At 36.7% G+C, this 22,811-nt stretch overlaps 1 protein-coding gene across 1 annotated transcript in view; it reads left to right on the forward strand.

The window, feature by feature from the left end:
* UGGT2 (UDP-glucose glycoprotein glucosyltransferase 2) overlaps positions 1–22,811 on the forward strand; it is a 270,417-nt gene that overhangs the window by 58,442 nt on the left and 189,164 nt on the right. The window contains exons 8-11 of the mRNA XM_010358916.2: positions 2,442–2,542; positions 9,196–9,295; positions 11,768–11,828; positions 22,658–22,749. Of these exons, the coding sequence (XP_010357218.2) occupies positions 2,442–2,542; positions 9,196–9,295; positions 11,768–11,828; positions 22,658–22,749 (354 nt within the window). The remainder of the gene's footprint in view (positions 1–2,441; positions 2,543–9,195; positions 9,296–11,767; positions 11,829–22,657; positions 22,750–22,811) is intronic.

Raw genomic sequence — 22,811 nt, forward strand, 5'->3', positions numbered from 1 at the left:
GCCTTGCCAGCATCTGTTACTTTTTGACTTTTTGATAATAGCCATTCTGACTGGTGTGAGAGGGTATCTCATTGTGGTTTTGACTTACATTTCTCTGACTAGTGATGTTGAGCATTTTTTCGCATGTTTCTTGGCTGCTTATGTGTTTTCTTGTGAGAAGTGTCTGTTCATGTCTTTTGCCTAGGAAACCCTAAAGACTCCACCATAAGGCTGCTAGAACTGATCAACAACTTCTGTAAGTTTCAGGATACAAAAACAGTGTACAAAAATCAGTAGCATTAGTAAAAGCCAATAATGTTCAAGCTGAGATCCAAATCAAGCAGGCAATCCCATTTACAATAGCCACACACACACAAAAAGTATATAGAATACATCTAACCAAGGAGGTGAACCATCTCCACAGGGAGAACTACAAAACACTGCTGAAAGAAATCATAGATGACACAAACAAATGGAAAAACATTCCATGCTCATGGATTGGAAGAATGAATGTCATTAAAATGGCCATACTGCCAGTCTGCAGATTCAATGCTGTTCCTGTCAAACTACCAATGTCATTTTTACAGAATTAGAAGAATCTATTCTAAAATTCATATGGCTATTCATTTTTAAAAGGAAATAGTTCTTCCATAGTGACTCAGTGATTGCTCATTTCAAAGCAAAGATCCTTTGCTTTGAGGTACTTTATGAGTAATACATATGTTGCCTAAATTATATAAAGAATTTTAGCAGTGAAAGTTACTAAGATGATGATTAAATATTGGTATAGTAGCTCTTATAAACTTATAATCCTATAACTTAAAATGTTGAAAAAGGAAATGTTTGTTTAATTCATAGTGAACTTCTTTAAGAAAGAAATGCTGTTGTACTTTTACTGTCTTGGCAATCTTGATTTGTTTTCAAAACATGATCCCACATTGTACTAAACCTGTAAGATATTGACACTGTACTATATATATTTATTCATAACTATAAGATTACCATATTTATGTATATTCTGTATTTTTTATTTGACTTTTCAAAGTCTTCTTGTCTATTGAGTATTGAAAATATTTGTTTTCAATGAGACACCATCTCTCACGCCAGTTAGAATGGCAATCATTAAAAAGCCAGGAAACGACAGATGCTGGAGAGGATGTGGAGAAATAGGAACGCTTTTATGCTGTTGGTGGGAGTGTAAATTAGTTCAACCATTGTGGAAGACAGTGTGGCAATTCCTCAAGGATCTAGAACCAGAAATACCATGTGACCCAGCGATCCCATTACTGGTGTATACCCGAAGGATTATAAATCATTTTACTGTAAAGACACATGCACATGTATGTTGATTACAGCATTATTCACAATAGCAAAGACTTCAAACCAATCCAAGTGCCCATCAATGATAGACTGGATAAAGAAAATGTGGCACATATACACCATAGAATACTATGTATCCATAGACAAGGATAAGTTCATGTCCTTTTGCAGGGACATGGATGAAGCTGGAAACTATCATTCTCAGCAAACTAACACAGGAACAGAAAAACCAAACACCACACGTTCTCACTTAAAAGTGGGAGTTGAACAATGAGAACACATGGACATATGGAGGGGAACGTCACATACCAGGGCCTGTCAGGTGATGGGGAGCTAGGGGAGGGATAACATTAGGAGAAATACCTAATGTAGATGACGGGTTGATGGGTGCAGCAAACCACCACAGCACGTGTATACCTATGTAACAAACCTCCACGTTCTGCACATGTATCCCAGAACTTAAAGTATGATTAAAAAAAAAAAAAAAGAAAATAATGTATTTTATAAGTTGTACTGACAACAAAGTTTTTTTTTGTAATTGTATCTCTCCATTTAAATCTGAAATGACACCATATCTTGATTTCATGAGTGATAGAGGAAAAAAGATTACAGTTTAGATTGTATGTACAGCAAAATTCTACTACATCATTATTTATCTCTCTCTAAAAGATGCCTAGAGATGTTTAACAATGGGTAAAATTATCTTATTTTAGTTTTTTATAAGAATCAAAGATGGAACTTTTCAGAAATAAACTCTGTATGAGGCATTTTTGTCTTTCCTTATAGTTTTTATTTTCAATTATAAAAGCAAGGCTTGCAATTTATAAAATGTTAAACAAAAAGTATGTAATATGAAACCATAAGTCTGCCCTCATCCTTGCATCGCGTACAGTTGACACTGACAATTCAGAATATGTTTCTCCAGATTTTGTTTTGTTTCATATATTTAATAAAAGAGACCTGTATATCTTCCTCATTATTTTCAAGTTCTATGAATATAGCTGTATCACAATTTATGATTATCTTAATGATGAATGATTCATTTATGTCTAATTACTTGGAATTATTTCAAAAATAATGCTGTTTGTATAATGGTTTGTGATAGGTGATGGTATTTAACATCATTTAATATTTTGATGCAGAGAAATATATTCAGATCTTAGAGATAATCTGACAGCATTCCAAAAATACCTGATTGAGAGTAACAAGCAAATGACACCTTTGAAAGTCTGGGAACTACAAGGTATAGTATTTTGAGATACTTTAACACAGCATTTTGGTAACTGATCTGTTTTGTTAAATAAGCTTTTATATATCACATGATACAGATTATTTTGTGGACAGTATGAATGACTAGTGATGTGAGTAATATAAATTATGATTTTTTGTGGCCATACCTATTTAATAGATCATCTATCAAGCAAGCTATATTTGTATGTTTGTGAGACTTAAAATTATATGAAGTGAGGTTATTTGATGTTATTTCAAAAGTATATACTGATTTATAGGTTAGTCTGAAGTATTAAATCACATTTTTGGAGACTAAAACTGATTAAAAATCCTAACTCATAGGTAAGGAGAAAATGAAACTCAATCTTAGTTTTCTTCTCTTTGAAATTTAGATCCTGTTAAGACTATTGCATGTTTAATTGATAAATTTTTAATGGAAACATCAAATGGAGGACATGTAGTTTTATGAAGTTAGGAACAACTTCTGTGCTGAAAACCTACAAGCAGATGTTTTGTGAACAAAATTGGATTTGGTTTGGACTTTTAAGTCCTTTTCAATTTGTCATTTTTCTTCTTTATTTGTAATGATTTAGTAGGTCATGGGGACATGTCTTCTTCTGCATAATCTAACTTTTATCATCTTTTATCAACTTTTAAAAATATAACAGCTTAATAAGCTGTTTTGTTAAATAAGCTTTTATATCTCAGATGATATAGATTATTTTATAGACATACTAGTGATGTAAATAATGACATTACTAAAATAATACTATTCATACTAATACATTCACATACTATTCAATTTGCCCTTTTAAATTCTACCATTCAATAGTTTTTAGCATATTTTTAGAATGCCACCACTCTTAGCACAGTTGATTTTAGAAAATTCTCATCATCCCCAAAAGAAACTAACATCCTCATTAGCAGTCACTCCTCATTTCCCAACTCCTCAGTTGTAGGCAACCACCAATCTACTTTCTGTTTTTAAAATAACAACTAAAAGGATATTTACAGGCCACTCTCACCAGTATAACTTACTTATAACATACAAATAATATTTTATATTTCATCTGGATTGTAGTTTACAGGGTCCTTTCATATAAACTATCTTATTTAAGTGCCAGTTACCACACAGCTAATAAGTGAAGATTTTGGTCCAAGATAAATTCTTTATACTGTACCATATGGTATCTAGGTAAACTTTATATACACTTAACAGAATATTGAATATTACATTTTAAAATTAGAGCAGAATGTGCAAGACCCAGTCTATTAAGTTTTATAACTTCTGCTATTCTTTACCTACCTAATGCAAATGTTCTGTCAACTAAGCCCTGTACCATTAGAAAACCAGTATATCAATGGAAAAAATCATTCAGCAGAATGAGATTCAAGACCATTGTTATGATAGATTTACTGTAAAGAATCTACCTCTTTGAACTGATAGAATCTATTCTCCCTGGACCCTTCTGGTGTACAGTTTCCTATTTAATGTCTCATCTAGACCTCATGCTTGGACCTCCTTTTATTATATCACAGCCCTTGTGACTGTTCTTCCACTTGACATCATGATAACACTAAACTGAGGCAGTAGGTTCAAGTTCATTCTCAATAAGGTTACTGAGATAATCTTTCTAAAATGAAAATCTGATTTTGGCATTGTGTCAGATCAGCCAGCCTTTATCACTTGTACATCCCTGATCGAATAATGGTCTTACAGTAGTCCCCACAGGAAAATGTTGGCACACACAAACTAAAAAAGTTTAATAAAGGGACTTTTTACAGAGATAGGCCTGATTGAGGGAAACCAACAAGGAATGGATTCTTCTATTCCAGTATTAGCAACTAGAGGGAAACATTTTCTAACCCTAATCTTGAGGGAGCAAGAGGAGGGAGTGGTTACCAAAACCTGGAGAGTGTGTGGAGATAGCTGCTTGACACAGCAGTAGTCCCCCGAGGGACTGCCCTCTGTGACTCAAGAAGGAGGGATCTGGGTAGTAACTATCCAATTCTTATTCTTTTCTTGCTTACTGATCCCATATTAGTGACTTGGATTGGCTGAATCTAACCAGAAATCTGAGGGCAAGGGAGCTTATTGATGCAGTTCAGATAAGCCTGCCTTTTGGGGGCCCGGAGCAGGAAAGAATAGATGCGGAGGGCAAACAAAGTATGCAGTCCTCTTATCTGAGAAAGTTCTGTTTTTCCAAGGCAAATACTTCTGGAAAGACTTGAGTGTAAGAAGGGGTTGATAGGACTAGCTAGCCAAGTCATTTGCATCATTAAGGACTGATTTCATGCACATCCATTAAATGTATTAAGTTTAAACCCCTTAGCATGGTTTGTAAAGCTCTTCTCTAAGTTCCAATAGAGCTTATATTCCCAAATCCATAATTTCAGATAGTCTCTTTCTAGTATCCTCAATTATTTTTAGTTTTTTTTAATGTCTCTATTTTAGCACTTTTTAAAAATTATAATTATGTTTTAAGCCTCCTTCAAAATGTTCTCTAAGGGGCCCTTGCTTAATTTAGAAGATTGTAAGTGATGGGGTGTTTTTAAAGGCCTTTAAGCAGAGTATGCATAGTCAGCTTACTTCTAGTTGACTCCCTAATGTCTGTGTAAGATGTATTTGAATGTACTTAAAGCAAGAAATCTAGTTAGACATTACTGAAATAGTGGTAGAAGACATATAGATATTTAGAAGGTGAAAAGGAGTCAAAGGTAATTGTAGAATTTCTAGCTTGAGCCTGAGTAGAGAGAATATATAAAACATGTAACCTGGCTTTGGGGCTGAATATGGGACTCAGAAATAATGAGACTAGTGTTGAAAGGTTGATTTAAAGTCATTGTAAGATATCCAAACGGTTAGGTTCAGTGGTGGGGTGAGTATTCTGTCCTTAGGCTAAACAGGGAGGATTTCAAAAGTTGAAAATCTTAGCAAAATCAGTGCAACAGGGAGAGTGCCCTGGTATTCATCCACATATAGAAAGTAAAACTCCTAAGGAAGACATGATGGAATGATGAGAAATGGAGAGCACATTATACAAGCTGAAGGAAATAGATTCTTAAGAAAGAGAAAATGACCAGTACTTTTTATTTTCATGAAATGATCCTATTGCAAAAAGAACCTAGTAAGTAAGATAAATACTAAAAATGTCATTGTGTTTGGCAATCAGGAGATACTAGTGAGCACTGACAGTAGTTTCACTGCAGTACTGGGGCCTGGAAACATGTTCAGGTTGAGGATATTCTGTTTAAAGTTACTCAGCTAGTTTTAGATAGAACTAGAATTTGAAGCATGGAGTGTTGGTCCATTTTCACACTGCTGATAAAGATATACTCAAGACTGGTAATTTATAAAGAAAAAGAAGTTTAATGTACTCCCAGTTCCACATGGCCGGGGAGGCATAACAATCATGGCAGAAGGTGAAAGGCACGCCTTACATGGCAGCAGGCAAGAGAGAATGAGAGCCAAGTGAAAAGGGAGACCCTTTGAAAAACCATCAGATCTTGTGAGACTTATTCACTACCATGAGAACAGTATTGGGGAAACTGCCCCCCCGCCGCCGACCAACGATTCAGTTATCTCCCGCTGACTGGGTCTGTCCCACAACATGTGGGAATTATGGGAGCCACAATTTAAGATGAGACTTGGGTGAAGACACAGCCATACCATATCATTCTGCCCCTGGTCCCTCCCAAATCTCATGTCCTCACATTTCAAAACCAATCCTGCTTTCCCTACAGTCACCCAAAGTCTTAAATCATTTCAGCATTAACTCAAAACTCCACATTAACTCAAAGTCTCACCTGAGACAAGGCAAGTCCCTTCCACCTATGAGCCTGTATAATCAAAAGCAAGTTAGTTACTTCCTAGACACACTGGGGGTACAGGCATTGGATAAATATAGCCATTTATCTCCCATTCCAGATGGGAGAAATTGGCCAAAATTTAAGGGCTAATGGCCCCATGCAAGTCTGAAATCCAGCAGGGCAGTCAAATCTTAAAGCTCCTAAATGATCTCCTTTGATTCCATGCCTCACATCTAGGTCATGCTGATGCAAGAGATAGGTTCCCATGGTCTTGGGCAGCTCTGTCCCATGGCTTTGCAGGGTACAACCTCTCTCCTAGCTGTTTTGACAGGCTGGCATTGAGTGTCTGTGGCTTTTCCAGGCACAGGGTGCAAGCTGTCAGTGGATCTATCATTCTGGGATCTGGAGGATGGTGGCCCTCTTCTCACAGTTCCACTAAGCAGTGCCCTAGTGGGGACCCTGTGTGGGTGCGCTCACCCCACATTTGCCTTCCTCACTGCCCTAGCAGAGGTTCTCCATGAGGGGCCCACCCCTGTAGCAAACTTTTATCTGGACATCCAGGCATTTCCATATATCCTCTGACATCCAGGCAGACATTCCCAAACCCCAATTCTTGATTTCTGTACTTCCACAGGCTCAACACCACGTGGAAGCTACCAAGGCTTGGAGCTTGCACCCTCTGAAGCCACAGCCCAAGCTGTACCTTGGCCCCTTTTAGACATGGCTGGAGCAGCTGGGACACAGGACACTAAGTCCCTAGGTTTCACACAGCAGGAGGCACCTTGGACCAGTCCATGAATTGATTTTTTTCTCCTAGGCCTCCAGGCCTTTGATGGGAGGGACTGATGTGAAGGTCTCTGACATGCCCTGGAGATACGTTCTCCAGTGTCTTTGTGATTAACATTTGGCTTCTCATTATCTATGCAAATTTTTGCAGCTGGCTTGAATTTCTCCTCAGAAAATGGGTTTGTCTTTTATATGGCATTGGCAGGTTGCAAATTTTCTGAACTTTTATGTTGTTTCCCTTTTAAAGCTGAATACTTTTAACAGCACCCATGTCACCTCTTGAATGCTTTGCTGCATAGAAATTTCTTTTGCCAGATACTGTAAATCGTTTCCCTCAAGTTCAAAACAGATCTGTAGGGCAGGGGCAAAATGCCGCCAGTCTCTTTGCTAAAACGTAGCATGAGTCACCTTTACTCCAGTTTCCAACAAGTTCCTTATCTCCATCTGAGACCACCTCAGCATGGATTTCATTGTCCATATCATTATGAGCATTTTGGTCAAAGCCGTTCAGAAGTCTCTAGGAAGTTCCAAACTTTCCTACATCTTCCTGTCTTCTTCTGAGCCTGCCAAACTGTTCTAACTTCTGCCTGTTACCCAGTTCCAAAGTCGCTTCCACATTTTCGGGTATCTACTGATACCAAGTTACTGTACAGTTCTACAGTTTAAGACTCACAGTTCTATGTGGCTGGGGAGACTTTACAAAAGAAGGCAAAAGGCACATCTTACATGGTGATAGGCAAGACAGAATGACAGCTAAGTGAAAAGGGAAACCCCTTATAAAACCATCAGATCTCGTGAGACTTATTCACTACCATGAGAACAGCACTGGGGAAACTGCCCCCATGATTCATTTAATCTCCCACTGGATCCCTCCCACAACACATAGGAATTATGGGAGCTACACTTCAAGATGAGAGTTGGGTGAGTACATAGCCAAACCATATCATCTGGTCTGTGAGACTCTACCATTCCATGTGAGGATATCTTAGGATCATTCCTCTATAGGCTTTGACTCGTCATTTCACACTGAGAACTCAGGAATAAAACTAGCCTTTCTGTGTTAAACTAGTTAGTAGTAGTAGTTGGTAAGCTAGGATTCCACCTTTAGTGAAATATTAAGGAGAAACAATCTGCCTCACTATTAGGTAATGAAAGAATTTAGTTTTAAATCTTTTCTGACTCTTGACAAAATAGTAATACTAAGATTAATTCTTCTGACATGTTTGAAACTAACCACAGTTAGCAATACACATTTTTCTTTCTGTAGAACTGTTACATCAGATAAAATAATACTAAGTTTAGGATTTTATTTCAGCATAAAGGTAAAACAATGTTGAGAGAGAAAGTGAATGTTTCTGTTTACTGAGTTAAACACAGTTAGGCTTTCTTTTTTTTTTTTTTGAGACGGAGTCTTTTTTTTGAGCTGGAGTGCAGTGGCCGGATCTCAGCTCACTGCAAGCTCCGCCTTTCGGGTTTACGTCATTCTCCTGCCTCAGCCTCCCGAGTAGCTGGGACTACAGGCGCCCGCCTTGTCGCCTGGCTAGTTTTTTGTGTTTTTTAGTAGAGACGGGGTTTCACCATATTAGCCAGGATGGTCTCGATCTCCTGACCTCGTGATCCGCCCGTCTCGGCCTCCCAAAGTGCTGGGATTACAGGCTTGAGCCACCGCGCCCGGCCCAGTCAGGCTTTCTTAAAGGTCTTTTCAGAATTGGCTCTTTAAAGCTCTTTTTATTCCTCTTCATTATTCTTTTGACTTTTTGTCATGTTTCTTTTAAGTACAGAAGAAGCTTTGTGAGAGCATTTCTCTTCATATATCTCTCTCTTGAAATTATACTGTAATTTGTGAAAATAATAGGTATTAATCATTCATAAAAGTGTAAAGCTTATATTATTTGGAAATAAGTGATAACTTTACATTTAAAACTTCTTAAAAATGCAGATGTAACAGTATTAACATGTTTGTATACTAATATTTGGCAAGAAGAATTAAGTCAATTATTTCAATTTCATGGAAATGTCTGTAAAGGTCTGATATTATGCTAGATTCCTTAATAATATTTTTCCTTCCAGATCTTAGTTTTCAAGCAGCTTCTCAAATAATGTCCACTCCAGTTTATGATGCCATTAAATTAATGAAAGACATTTCACAGAACTTCCCCATAAAAGCCAGGTATGTTGAAGTTCATTGGTTTCATTGTAGCCAGAACTCTTTCTATTAAATAAGTTTTATGAAAATAGCTGATTTCATTTAACATGAAGGTGTCAGTTAATTCTAGTATACATAGCTTTTGTGAAATCAGGGCCTCTTTTCATTATGTATTTTTTTTTTTTTTTTTTTTTTTTTGATTAGAGCAAAATACTGACTTGTGCGTGCATCTGTGTATGCACTGTAAAGAAGAACTCTTGTTAGAGGCAAATAGGAAAAAAAATTCCTAAAAATTTTTCTAAAATCATATATAGTAATCTAAGGAAAAACTTGTTTAAGCAATAAATAATGAAGGAGTGTTTTTTTTCCCCTTATGGAGGATGATGAAAAGTATTATTGTAAGTAGGAGATCTATGCCCAAAGTACTGCCAAATCGTATTCTTACCCTTTCAGAGTCCAAATGATTGATAATGTCTTAATTGCATGGAATATTGTGTGGAGTACTTTTTTGCCAAGAGGATGTCTAGTTGAACTGCTTCCATGAATACTGATGTTATGTTAAACATATATTCCATTTCAATAGGAAATATATTTGCATAGCTTAAAGAGACCAGTGCATGCAATGCAAGTTACAATGTATTATGAGAATTTGCTATATAACACAACTTTGATGCAATTGTATTCTGGTTAGGAATGACAGAGTATAAAATTAGCAACAAGTAAGATATGAGTTAGCTTATACTAAAGAGATAAAATATGTGACAAGTCGCAGTGCATGTGCAACAACAGTGTTTTATTGAGAGGAACTGGAGAGCAGTCTACTAGCTTAGCATACCTTCCTAAGCATAGAATGATTTTTGCCTCTTATTGTCTCAAACACTATTTTGTACATTTATTCATAGTACAGATTACAGAATCTTCAATATATGTATTCTTTAATTTTGAAAGTAAATAAATAGTACATGGTCGGCTACAAGATACCAAGAATTTTTTGGTGGTACCTTGAAATAGAGGAGTTTGTCTCCTTATTTACAGATTAAGAATGAATGTATTGATATGTCTCTTTCAGTCAACTTTAAACAGTCAAGAATTTGAGAAGTCAGCATTGATAGAATAAAACATGAAATATATATGGGTGTGTATAAATGTCATATATGTTTAGCCATAATACTTTTAATTAATGGTCATTAAAAAATTATTAGATCAAATATAAAATAAAATAACTTTAGTCTTGATCAGACAGTTGATTAGCTCTGTTGATGTTAAGTCAGTATAACTGTTCAGAGGTTCTGATGCAAAACTCTGCTGTTAATCTGTGATTAAGAAAAAATTATAAAATATGCTAACATTGCATAATGGCTAAATTGTAGGCTTGAGCATATCTCCAAAACCACTTGGTAGACAATCTGTAAATGTATGTTGAAATGAAATATTTGCTAAATAAATGAAAAATTTGCCTTATTAAATTTTTAATTGTAATTTATCTCAGTGCTGCCAAACTTTAGGAAATAATACATACTTACTGTGGGCTGTTTCAAGGTACACCTTTCTACTTGAGTTTTCCTTAAAGCAGAACTTTGCATTAACAATCTTTTAATGTTTTAATTCTATTTCTAAAATTGACAGATATATAGCTAGCCATGTTTAGGAATTATCAAGTTGAATACAGTCCATAGGAACTGTATTTTAAACATTTCTGCTATCTTTATAAGTGAATTATAAACTCTTCAAGAGTGAATAGGCTGGGTGCAATGACTTGCATCTCTAATTTCAGCACTTTTGGGAGGTTGCGGTAGGAGGTTCACTTGAGGCCAGGAGTTTTAGACCAACCTGGGCAACATAGCAAGACTCCATCTCTACAAGAAAATTTAAAAATAGCTGGGTGTGGTGATGTGTACCTGTTGTCCTAGCCAGTTGAGAGGTTGAGGCGGGAGAATCACCTGAGCCCAGGGATCTGAGGCTGCAGTGAGCTGTGATCATGCCACTGCAGTCCTGCCTGGGTAGAAGAGTGAGACTCTGTCTCTAAAAAATTTTTTTAAATAAAAAAATTGAAAAATTTGAAAAGAGTGAATAATGTAAAGCCATGATTTCAGTTTTTTTAGAACATTTCTACTCTGGTAAGATCCCAGGTTAACTAAAATTCTTCATGTACATATATTCGTGTACATGTACATTGGTAATTTCATTAAAAATTTCTTTATTGGACAAAACAACACAAAGCAGCTTTTTCACTCAAAAAATAAGTCATAGTAAATGATGACAATCCATACTGCATACAGCTAGTACACAGGAAATTTTGAGAGCCTTCATTCCACTTGAACCAAATCCTTTTGTCAAATGATAGTTAAATTAGACCATATGGAAATGTATACTTTTCAGTCACCAAGCATTTTGAGTTTTTAGCTTCCTATCCAGAGTATTAGATTACATTGAATTATATAGATAAGGTCTAAACATTTAAGGAAGGATCAATTATATTAGTATTCATTTTTCCAGATCTCTAACCAGAATTGCTGTAAATCAACATATGAGAGAAGAAATACAGGAAAATCAAAAGGTTTGTTTGAATTCGTTTTAAAAACATTTACCCAACTAATATCACTGTTTCTGACTTTGGATCTTCAATATTCATACCAAAAAGGAAATAGTAATTTGTGCTTTTTTGATTATTAAAACAGTCTAGGTTCTTCCATTTTTATGCTCCACTATATTAGCATTTAATCAGCCAGTCTTTCCTGACGTATCTTCTACTTATTTCACAGTATATTCTAGAATTTCTTCCAAGGTAGTATGGTTTTCTTCATAGGATAAAGAATAAAGGCTGTGAGTTTATTATTCTGTTTCTTGTCATTAGTTTTGTTTAAAAGCTTGTGAAGACTGAGTCAGTGTTAGACCATTGGAGCGTTACTAGAATCCTATAGCAGATAAAATACAGTTTATCACTGGTTTGGTAAGATTGTGCCAGTGGTCTCTGTAATTATCCAGAGAACCCAAATAATTCTAGTTAATACTTGTAAAGTGCTTACACCACGCCTGGCTTTATTACATAGGACTGGTTTGGCTTTAAGTAGTATCATACCAGACTCACAGGGCCCTAAATAGTAGGAGTTCATTTTTCTCACTTCTTATCTGTATTTAAAGCCAAAAGAGGCAGGAAGGATGGTACCAACCACATTCATCCTCACTAAAGCCTTCTTGGAACATTTTACTGGTTTCTATCTCATTGGTGAGGATTTTGTCATGTGGCCATCTTAGGCTGCGAGGGAAGCTAGAAAAGCTAGTGTTTACTTTTCTAGTAACAAAGCAAAGGAGAAGTGGCTTGGGTATGGTGCTAACTTAGCCCAACCAGCAGTGCCCATCATATTGAGACAGAGTGAGCTGTCAACAAATGTCAGCTGTTTTGATGATGACAACTACAGTGATGAAAAAGATGAAGAAAAAGATGCATAATTCATTGGAGAACAGGTATTAGGAACCACAACACATCATTCCTACCTGGGACATTCTTGGCTTCATTGACCACCTTACAAATTGCTGTGTATCCTTCAAAACGGATTTGTGGTATTGGACCGTTCTATGATGTTCCTAATTGCTCTTACCATTCTTCATGCAGAATGGATTGTTTTCTGACACACAAAAGAGTGGGTTTGGGAGCAGAGGCTTAATATGCAAAAGAAAGAAAGGAGAACAGCTCTCTCTCTCTTGTGAGAGAGAGGGGCACCTGAATGGGAATTCAGACTGGATACAGAGTGCACTGGATTTTACAAATAGGCTTGAGGAGGCAGTGTCTGATTTACATAGGGCCCACAAATTGGTTGGACCAGGTGTGATGTTTTACATAATGCACAGGGAAGGCTGACCACTCCACCCTATTATGCAAATAGACTTTCCACTTGGCTGCTGCCATGTTGTCTGCTTCTTGCTGTACATGTGGGCTGGAAAGAAGGGAAGATGGAGCTGCTGTTTTGAACATGCCGGGTCCCAGGTAGACTTTTCCTGCTAGGACATCGCCAGCATTTACCTATGCAAGCTTCTAGCTTTCTTGCCTATGTCTGCAGCTCGATTTTACAGGCTGTTCTTTGTTAGAAAATAAAATGATTTGGGGGCTGCTTTTCATTAAAAGGAAAACCTTGCCGAGGACTCACTATCTGCCTAAATAATTTCTTCCTAACTGCATATCAGAACCATGCTGACAACCTGACTATGCCAGCTTACTCAGGGCCACTATGGCCACTGTTGCCATCACCTTTTCTACCTGTCAACCATTTGGAATTGGCAGTGAAAGAGTTTTGAAATGAGCTTTGACTGCAGAGCAAGAAATGTTGAACTTAGTAAGCTGAGTAATCATGACACTGCAGATAGTCTTCTTGATCACCTACTTCTTTCAGAGAACACTGGTAAGAGAAAGACAAGGATGATAATGTCTTTCATTTAACTTATCTAGGGTAAATGGGTATTTGGACTAGCAGTCCATGTTACCCACTAGCTCATGGAATGTGGGAGAAGTAATTAAACAAACTGGAGTTCCAACCTCGGGGAAGAGGGTGGTTGTGATGAGAAGGTAAAAAAATCTTGGACTGTTCATTGCAATTGCATTGCACATGGATTGGACATGAGAAAGCCGTGGAAGTGTGTTACTGTTACAGCATCTCATGCATACAAACCAAAAAGTACATTTCCTGCAAAACATGTAAACAAAATGTTCACCGAAAAAAGAAAAAAATAATAATGCTCTTCTTTTTTTTCTCATGCTGCAGTTTATTTAAATGCCAGGTCAATTGCTCCAGTGTAAATTACACTTTTAAGGATTTACTTAAGAAATTTGAAGGATTTTCCTCTGGGTCTGGGACTAAACTAAAACAAGTGTCTTAAGCATAATTGTTCTCACTCCTGGGGTTCTGCAGAGCTCCTGGCTTTGCTTAAGGAGATAAAAAGGATATGACCTTCAAGCAGAGGAGATAAGAAACACTTAAAAAAAAAAAATCCTGGCCCCAAATATAAAAGGAAACAGGAATAATCTTTTTGAGATGGAGTCTTGCTCTGTCACCCAGGCTGGAGTGCAGTGGCGTGATCTTGGCTCACGGCAGCCTCTGCCTCCCGAGTTCCAGCAATTCTCCTGCCTGGGATTTTAGCTGGGATTACAGGTGCACGCCACCACACCCGGCTAATTTTTGTATTTTTAGTAGAGACGGGGTTTCACTATGTTGGCCAGGCTGGTCATGAACTCCTGACCTCAGGTAATCTGCCCGCCTTGGCCTCCCAAGAATCTTGATTCCAAATCGACACCCAGCTCTGAAGAGCACACACTATGGATGCCGGGCTGCTCCATCTTCCCACTAGAGGGCGCCAAGGCTTTAGTTAAAAACCAAGACAAACCCAAACCATCTCCTTCGATCAGTTGTTTGTTTTAATTTAAGTAGGTTTTTTGGGAACAGATGGTGTTTAGTTACATCAATAAGTTATTTACTGGTGATTTCTGAGATTTTGGTGCACCCATCACCTGAACAGTGTACCCTGTACCCAATGTGTAATCTTTGATCCCTTGCCACCCCCCACCCTTTCCCCCGAGTCCCCAAAGTCCAATGTATCATTCTGATGCCTTTGCATCCTCATTGCTTAGCTCCCACATATAAGTGAGAACATATGTTTGGTTTTCCATTCCTGAGTTACTTCACTTAGAATAATAGTCTTCAATTCCATTCAGGTTGTGCAAATAACATTATTTCATTCCTTTTTATGGCTGAGTAGTATTCCTATTCTGTGGTATATATAGGGCATATTGACTGATTACATATTTTTGCAATTGCATATTGTTCTGCTATAAACATGTGTGTGCTAGTATCTTTTTCATGTAATGACTTTTTTTCCCCCTCTGCGCAGATACCTAATAGTGGGATTGCTGGATCAAATGGTAGATCTACTTTTAGGATATCCACACTGTTTTCCATAGTGGTTGTACTAGTTTACATTCTCACCAACTTTGGAAAAGTGTTCCCTTTTCACCACATCCGTGCCAACATCTATTATATTTTCATTTTTTAAAAATTATGCCCATTCTTGTAGGAGTTAGGTGGTATTGCATTGTGGTTTTGATTTGCATTTCTCTGATCATTAGTGATGTTGAGCATTTTTCCAAATGCTTGTTGGCCATTTGTAGATCTTTTGAGAATTGTCTGATTCGTGTCCTTAGCCCACTTTTTGATGGGATTTTTTTTTCTTGCTGATTTGAGTTCTTTATAGATTCTGGATATTAGTCTGTTTTCGGATGTGTAGATTGTGAAGATTTTCTCCCACTCTGGGCTGTCTGTGAACTCTGCTGTGCTTTTTAATTTAAGGTCTTTAAATATACAATAACAGCCTTTCCTTACTCATAATAAGAAAAATACAGATCAGAATTAAATTGAGAAAGATTCATTTCAGAAAGGTGGCAGGGCATTCTGTGAGCAAGTCGGTTTTTTTGTTTTGTTTTTTTTTGCATAAGAGACCAGGGGAAATGAGAATATGTATTTACCTATTGTAGTTTTTGCATTAAGAAATACTAGAGGATGAAAAAGAAACTTTGGGGGAAAATTTTTGCCTGTAAGAGCCAGGGATGAAATGAGCGAAGGGTGCTGGGATTGGCATAATTCTTCTGGTGTAGCTTTTTATAGTTTTTGACTTGGGACTCAGGCAAAGATTATTAAAAAAATATGACTATGCTCAAGTTGTATAACTGAATTAGAGTTTGGTTTTATTTGGGAGACAACTGCTTTAACTCCAGAGTACGGCAAATTTCCTTTGGAAGTTCATAATTGTTGTTAATTTGCTGTGAGTGGCCATAATCTGCTTTTGGTGATTTTAAATTGTCAACCCAACATATGTCTTTGCTGTTTACTGCAAGAACTGTTAAACTATAGGCCCTGACATTTTTTATTTGCTTCAAAATAAAATGAGGATTTGATCAGGTGGTCAGGTAACTTTTTTTGATTCGGCAGAGCAGAACAAATAATTTCAATTACATAATTGCTTAATGAACCAAATGCAGATACTTGAATTAACTAAAATGCAGATATTAAAATAAAGGATTGCACCATACCCAAATAAAAGTTCATGTTGCTTCTAATTATTTCTAACTACTTTGTGTGAAAACTTTACAGAGTTCTGGAGACATTACCTAGATGAGAACATCATCTCCAAAACTACATCTGTAAATCATAGTTTTAGAGTCTTATTCTGTGTTATTCCTTATTCTAAAAATTACAACCTTTCTATTAAGATTTTTATCTGATTTGACTTCAAATTTTAATTGTAAAGAATGAAACTAGACCCCCCATCTCACACCATTTACAAAAATCAAATTAATAGGGGTTAAAGACTTAAATGTGAGACCTGAGGCTATGAAACTACTAGAAGAAAACATTGGGGAAAGGCTTTAGGACATTGGTCTGTGCAAAGATTTCTTGAGTAAGACCTGAAAAGCACAGGCAACCAAAGCAGTTTGGACAAATGGGATCATATCAAGATAAAAATGTTCTGTACAGAGAAGGATGCAGTCAACAAAGTGAAGAGAAAATCTACAGAATGGGACAGAGTATTTTCAGATTATGCAATAGTCAAGGGATTAATAACCAGAATATATAAGGAGCTCAAAAAATAGCAAAACAATGAATAATTTTAAATTGGCAAAAAATTTGAATAGACATTTCTCAAAAGAAGGCATACAGATGGCCAACAGTGATGCTCAACATCACTAATCATCAGGGAAATGCAAATCAAAACCACAATGAGATAGTGTCTCACCCATTAAAATGGCTTTTATCTTTTTCATAGGTTTGCTCTTTTTTAAATTAAAATTTTAATTTTACTTTAAGTTCTGGGATACGTGTGCAGAACATGTGGGTTTGTTACATAGGTATTTGTGTGCCATGGTAGTTTGCTGCCCCTATCAACCCGTCATCTAGGTTTTGAGCCCTGCATTCATTAGGCATTTGTCCTAATGCTCTCTCTCCCCTTGCCCCCCACCCCCTGACAGGCCACACATGTCCATGTGTTCTCATTGTTCAACTCCCACTTTTAAGTGAGAACATGTGGTGTTTCGCTTTCTGTTCCTATGTTAGTTTGCTGAGAATGATGACTTCTAGCTTCATCCATGTCCCTGCAAAGGACGTGAACTTTTTTCTACGACTGTATGGTATTCCATGGTGTACATGTGTCACATTTTCTTCATCCAGTCTATCATTGATGAGCATTTGGGTTGGTTCCAAGTCTTTGCTGTTGTAAATAGTGCTGCAGTAAACATATGTGTGCGTATGTCTTTATAGTAGAATGATTTATAATCCTTTGAGCATATACCCAGTAATGGGATTGCTGGGTCAAATGGTATTTCTGGTTCTAGATTCTTTAGGAATCAACACTGTCTTCTACAATGGTTGAACTAATTTAAACTCCCATCAGCAGTGTAAAAGTGTTCCTATTTCTTCACATCCTCTCCAGCATCTGTTGTTTCCTGACTTTTTAATGATCACCATTCTAACTGATGCGAGATGATATCTCATTGTGGTTTTGATTTGCATTTCTCTAGTGTTGATGAGCTTTTTTTCATATGTTTGTTGGCTGCATAGAAGTCTTCTTCTGAGAAGTGTCTTCATTTCCTTCGCTCACTTTCTGATGGGGTTGTTTTTTCTTGTAAATTTGTTTAAGTTCCTTGTAGATTCTGGATATTAGACCTTTGTCAGATGGGTAGATTGCAAAGATTTTCTCCTATTCTGTAGTTTGCCTGTTCACTCTGGTGATAGTTTCTTTTGCTGTGCAGAAGCTCTGTAGTTTGATTAGATTCCATTTGTCAATTTTGGCTTTTGTTGGAATTGCTTTTTGGTATTTTAGTCATGAAGTCTTTGCCCATGCCTATGTCCTGAGTGGTATTGCCTAGGTTTTCTTCTAGGGTTTTTATGGTTTTAGGTTTTACATTTAAGTCTTTAATCCATCCTGAGTTAATTTTTGTGTAAGGTGTAAGGAAGGGGTCCAGTTTCTGTTTTTTGTGTATGACTAGCCAGTTTTCCCAGCACCATTTATTAAATAGGGAATCCTTTCCCCATTGCTTGTTTTCATCAGGTTTGTCGAAGATCAGATGGTTGTAGATGTGTGGTGTTGTTTCTGAGGCCTCTGTTCTCTTCCTTTGATCTATATATCTATTTTGGTGCCAGTACCATGTGTTTTAGTTACTGCAGCCTTGTAGCATAGTTTGAAGTCAGCGTGATGCCTCCAGCTATGTTTTTTTTTTTTTTTTTGCTTAGGATTGTGTTGGCTATATGGGCTCTTTTCTGGTTCCATATGAAGTTTTAAGTCATTTTTTCTAGTTCTGTGAAGAAAGCTGATGGTAGCTTGATGGGAATAGCATTGAATCCACAAATTACTTTGGACAGTATAGAAAATGGCTTTTTTCTAAAACATAAAAAATAACAGATTCTGGCAAGGATACAGAGAAAGGGGAACCCTTGGACACTGTTGGTGGGAATGTAAATTAATAAAGCCACAATGGAAAACAGTAGAGAGGTTCGCAAAAAAATGAAAAATAGAATTACCATATGATCCAGGAATCCCATTGCTGGATATATACCCAAAAGTAAGGAAATTAGTATGTCAAAGAGATATCTGCACTGCCATGTTTATTAAAGCACTATTCACAATAGCTAAAATATGGAATCAATGTAGGTGTCCATTAATGGATGGGTGGATAAAGGAAATTTGGTACATGGACACGATGGAATATTATTTTGTCATAAAAAAGAAATCCTGTCATCTGCAGCAACAATAGAGGACATTATGTTAAGTGAAATAAACCATACACAGAAAGACATATACTGCAAGTTATTACTCATATGTGAGAGTTAAAAACACTGATCTTACGATGGTAGAGAGTAGAATGATGGTTATTGGAGGCTGGAGAAGATAAAGAGGGGTTGGTTAGTGGGTACAAAAATACAGTCAGGAATAAGATCTATTCATTAGCATAATAGAATGATTATATTAATTTATTGGATACTTTAACTGGAAGAGTGGATTTGGAATGTCCCCCACATTAAGAAATGGTAAATATTTGAGATGATGGATATCCCAGTTACCCTGATATGATCATTACACATTATATGCTTCTATCAAAATATCACAAGATCTCCTTAAATATGTACAACCATTATGTACCCTTAAAAATTAAAAATAAAATTTTTAAGAAAAATTTAAATTTCAGAGTGTATATCATTTAACCTTAGGAACACCCAAACATGTTTATAAACCATTTTACCATTGTAAATTTCAACCAGTCTTCTGAGATCCAATCATTTGGAGTTTCTTTAGCTTCAGGTAATAGCTCAGCTCCATTGGTTATTAAAGAGACATATAAGAATAAATGGGTTCCCTCTTCTTTAAGAAAAAATGAGCTTATATTTCTCAATTAGTATTTGCATTTATTTCTGCTCAAGCGTAAGAGTGCTACTAGTTTAATTGCACTTTAAATACAAAAATCTAAGTTTTTTGGACCATAATTATAGTATGAAATCCAGCCCCAAACCCATGTAAAAATAAGCTAGAGGCCATGAATTCATTTGGGAGTTATTCTTCCTCCACCAAGAACCAAGGTGAGATAGACAAATTTCTATGCTGTTACTGCAGGGCATTTTGTTTTCTAATTCAGCTTTTCACCATAAGTGTAGCACTTTATGTGTGTATAAGGATATCTTTGATCCTACACCCTGTTCGATGTGGGTCCTGGATTTAAATTTCCTGTTCTTCTGAGACTGGCCCTTAAAAACTCAAGTCCTAGGTCATCTAGGAAGCTCTAAATTTCCTCCAGGCAAGGTCTTTAGTGTTTATTTACATCGCTGTATTCATATTCCTACTTCCTTTCTGTCCTTAGGTGAATACTTTCTTCAACTCTGAGCCACATTTAGGGGACACTTTCCATATTTATTTATTTTTTTGAGACAGAATATCACTGTGTCACCCAGGATGGGGTGTGGTGGTTGATCTCAGTTCACTGCAACCTCCACCTCTCGGACTGAAGCGACTCTCTTGCCCCAGCCTCCCAAGTAGCTGGGACTACAGGCATGCACCACCACGCCCAGCTAATTTTTCTATTTTTGGTAGAAAAAGTGTTTCATCATGTTGGAAAGGTTGGTCTCGTACTCCTGACCTCAAGTGATCCGCCAGCCTCAGCCTCCCAAAGTGCTGGGATTACAGTTGTGAGCCACTGCACCCGACCTTATTATTAATATTTTAATCTAGCATTTTGGTACTTTCTTTAAGTAAGATAATTTTTGGATCTTTGGTTCTTCATGTTGCTAGAAATTGAATTCTTCTTCCTCATTTAAGAAAGGCCACCTTAAATTACATACTCAAATATACACTAGTTTTTCAGGACTTAAGACTAACTCTGGGGCAGAGGAAAGAGAAGAATTTGTAAGTACTAATCTCCAATAGACAAACCTCTTCTCTCTGACAGTGTTTCAGCAAGCAGATTCGCTGAGTTCAGTCTCTTACCTGTTTTCTGAGCATTATTGTTCAAGGCACTGGGCCTGACAGAAACAGTCTTGAGAGATTTAGCAATTTAGTATGGATCTGCGTGCTTAGTGTACTCTCTATTTATAATTGAGCTCCACTGAAACAAATGTATGAGGTGCTGGAGAAAGCTTCAGTCAGGATGTGTGAAGTTTCAGCGCCAGATTGGGGGAAAAGAACAGGAAATATAAATTTACTAGGCATCTGTAGATTTTGAAGTTGGTATATAGATTTCTTAGTTAAGTAACTTTGATTGAAAGGCACATCTAAAGTAGCTAAAGACAAATAAAAATTTTACCTCTGAACCTTTTCATATTAGGGTTGAATCTTTTGCCAGTATTCTGTATAAAACAAGGGGAAATACTTTCTGTTAAGTTCCTCCTCTCCCTCCTCTGTGTGTAGCTCATCTGTCGAGTGATAATCATACAGAAAAACTCACCATTGTCAAGCTTTCTCTGAATCTCTTCAAGTTAGTTGCTTCCTTTGCCTTTATAGAGTAGATCACACAAGTCCCTATTATGTGACTTATCACATGATGTCGTTGAAATACACTGTTTTTTTCCTCCTAAATCTATTTGACTACCCTGATAATAATAACAGCTTTCATTTGTGAGCACTTTATAGGCGACAAGATATAGACACATATTACATTTGAACTATAGCAAACCTGTGAGATAGATATAATTATTCCCATTTTATAAAAGAGGAAACTGAGGATTGTAAAAGTGATTTGAACTTGCCCACATCTTAACAGCTAGTGAATAGAAAGATCAGGATTAAACCAGGCATGATCCTCACATTGTGATCTTGACAACTGTACTGAATACTCACACTGTGATCTTGACTACTTTGCTTTAGTGACAAGAACATCCCCTTTTTTACTTTTGTTACTGCTCTAGTGCCTGGAAATGTTTCTAGACCATACCAGGCACTCAGAAAATGTTTACTGAATGAAAGACAGTGAAAATTCAAATACAGTTTTAATGGAAACTTTGATGAATTTAGAGTGAGCTCCAAATATTTACACATACACCAAAGTTTTACTTTTGGCATATCACTGCTTCAAGAAATAGGAATGTGCCAACTATCAAATTGTGTATGTGCGCATACACACACTATATGAAATGTAGATAAGTAATTCTTGTAACATTAGAACTGTAATATCATGTATTGTAAAATCAGAATATTCAGCTATTGAATTTTATCTCTAATCTATCTTAAGATTCCCCCCATCACTGAGATCAGGGCTGGGCAAACTACTACCTTTAGGCCAAATATGGTCTGCCACCTATTTTTATAAATAAAAGCTTAATTTTTATTTTATATTTATTTATTATTTATTTTATTTACTTTTTTGATAAGGAGTTTCGCTCTTGTTGCCCAGGCTAGAGTGCAATGGTGCAATCTTGGCTCACTGCAACCTCTGCCTCCTGGAATCAAGTGATTCTCCTGCTTCAGCCTCCCAAGTAGGTGGGATTACAAGCAAGTGCCACCACACCTGGCTAATTTTTTGTATTTAGTAGAGATGGGGTTTCACCATGTTGGTCAGACTGGTCTTGAACTCCTGACCTCAGGTGATCCACCCACCTCGGTCTCCCAGAGTTCTGGGATTACAGGTGTGAGTCATCATGCCTGGTCTAAAAGTTTATTTTTTACAATTAACATTGCCGTGCCCATTTGTTTACATAGTATCTAAAGATAAAAAGGCAGAGATCAGTAGTTGCAACAGAGACTGTATGGCCTGTCAAACCTAAAATATTTACTCTCTGACTCTTTATAGAAATATATGGTGACCCCTAATATAGATTACTGTTGTTTTATCACTGGTTAACCATTGCTTTGCTCTACTTCAAGGATCTTCGAGATAGATTTAAAATTCAACCAGGTGATGCTCGTCTGTTTATAAATGGCCTTCATGTTGATATGGATGTTCATGACTCTTTTAGGTAAGTATTAAATTATTGCTATAAATGAACTATGGTTTATATAAATGTAAACACTGAAGTCA

This window comes from Rhinopithecus roxellana, chromosome 18 (genome assembly GCF_007565055.1).
Source record: "Rhinopithecus roxellana isolate Shanxi Qingling chromosome 18, ASM756505v1, whole genome shotgun sequence".
Classification (NCBI taxonomy): domain Eukaryota; kingdom Metazoa; phylum Chordata; class Mammalia; order Primates; family Cercopithecidae; genus Rhinopithecus; species Rhinopithecus roxellana.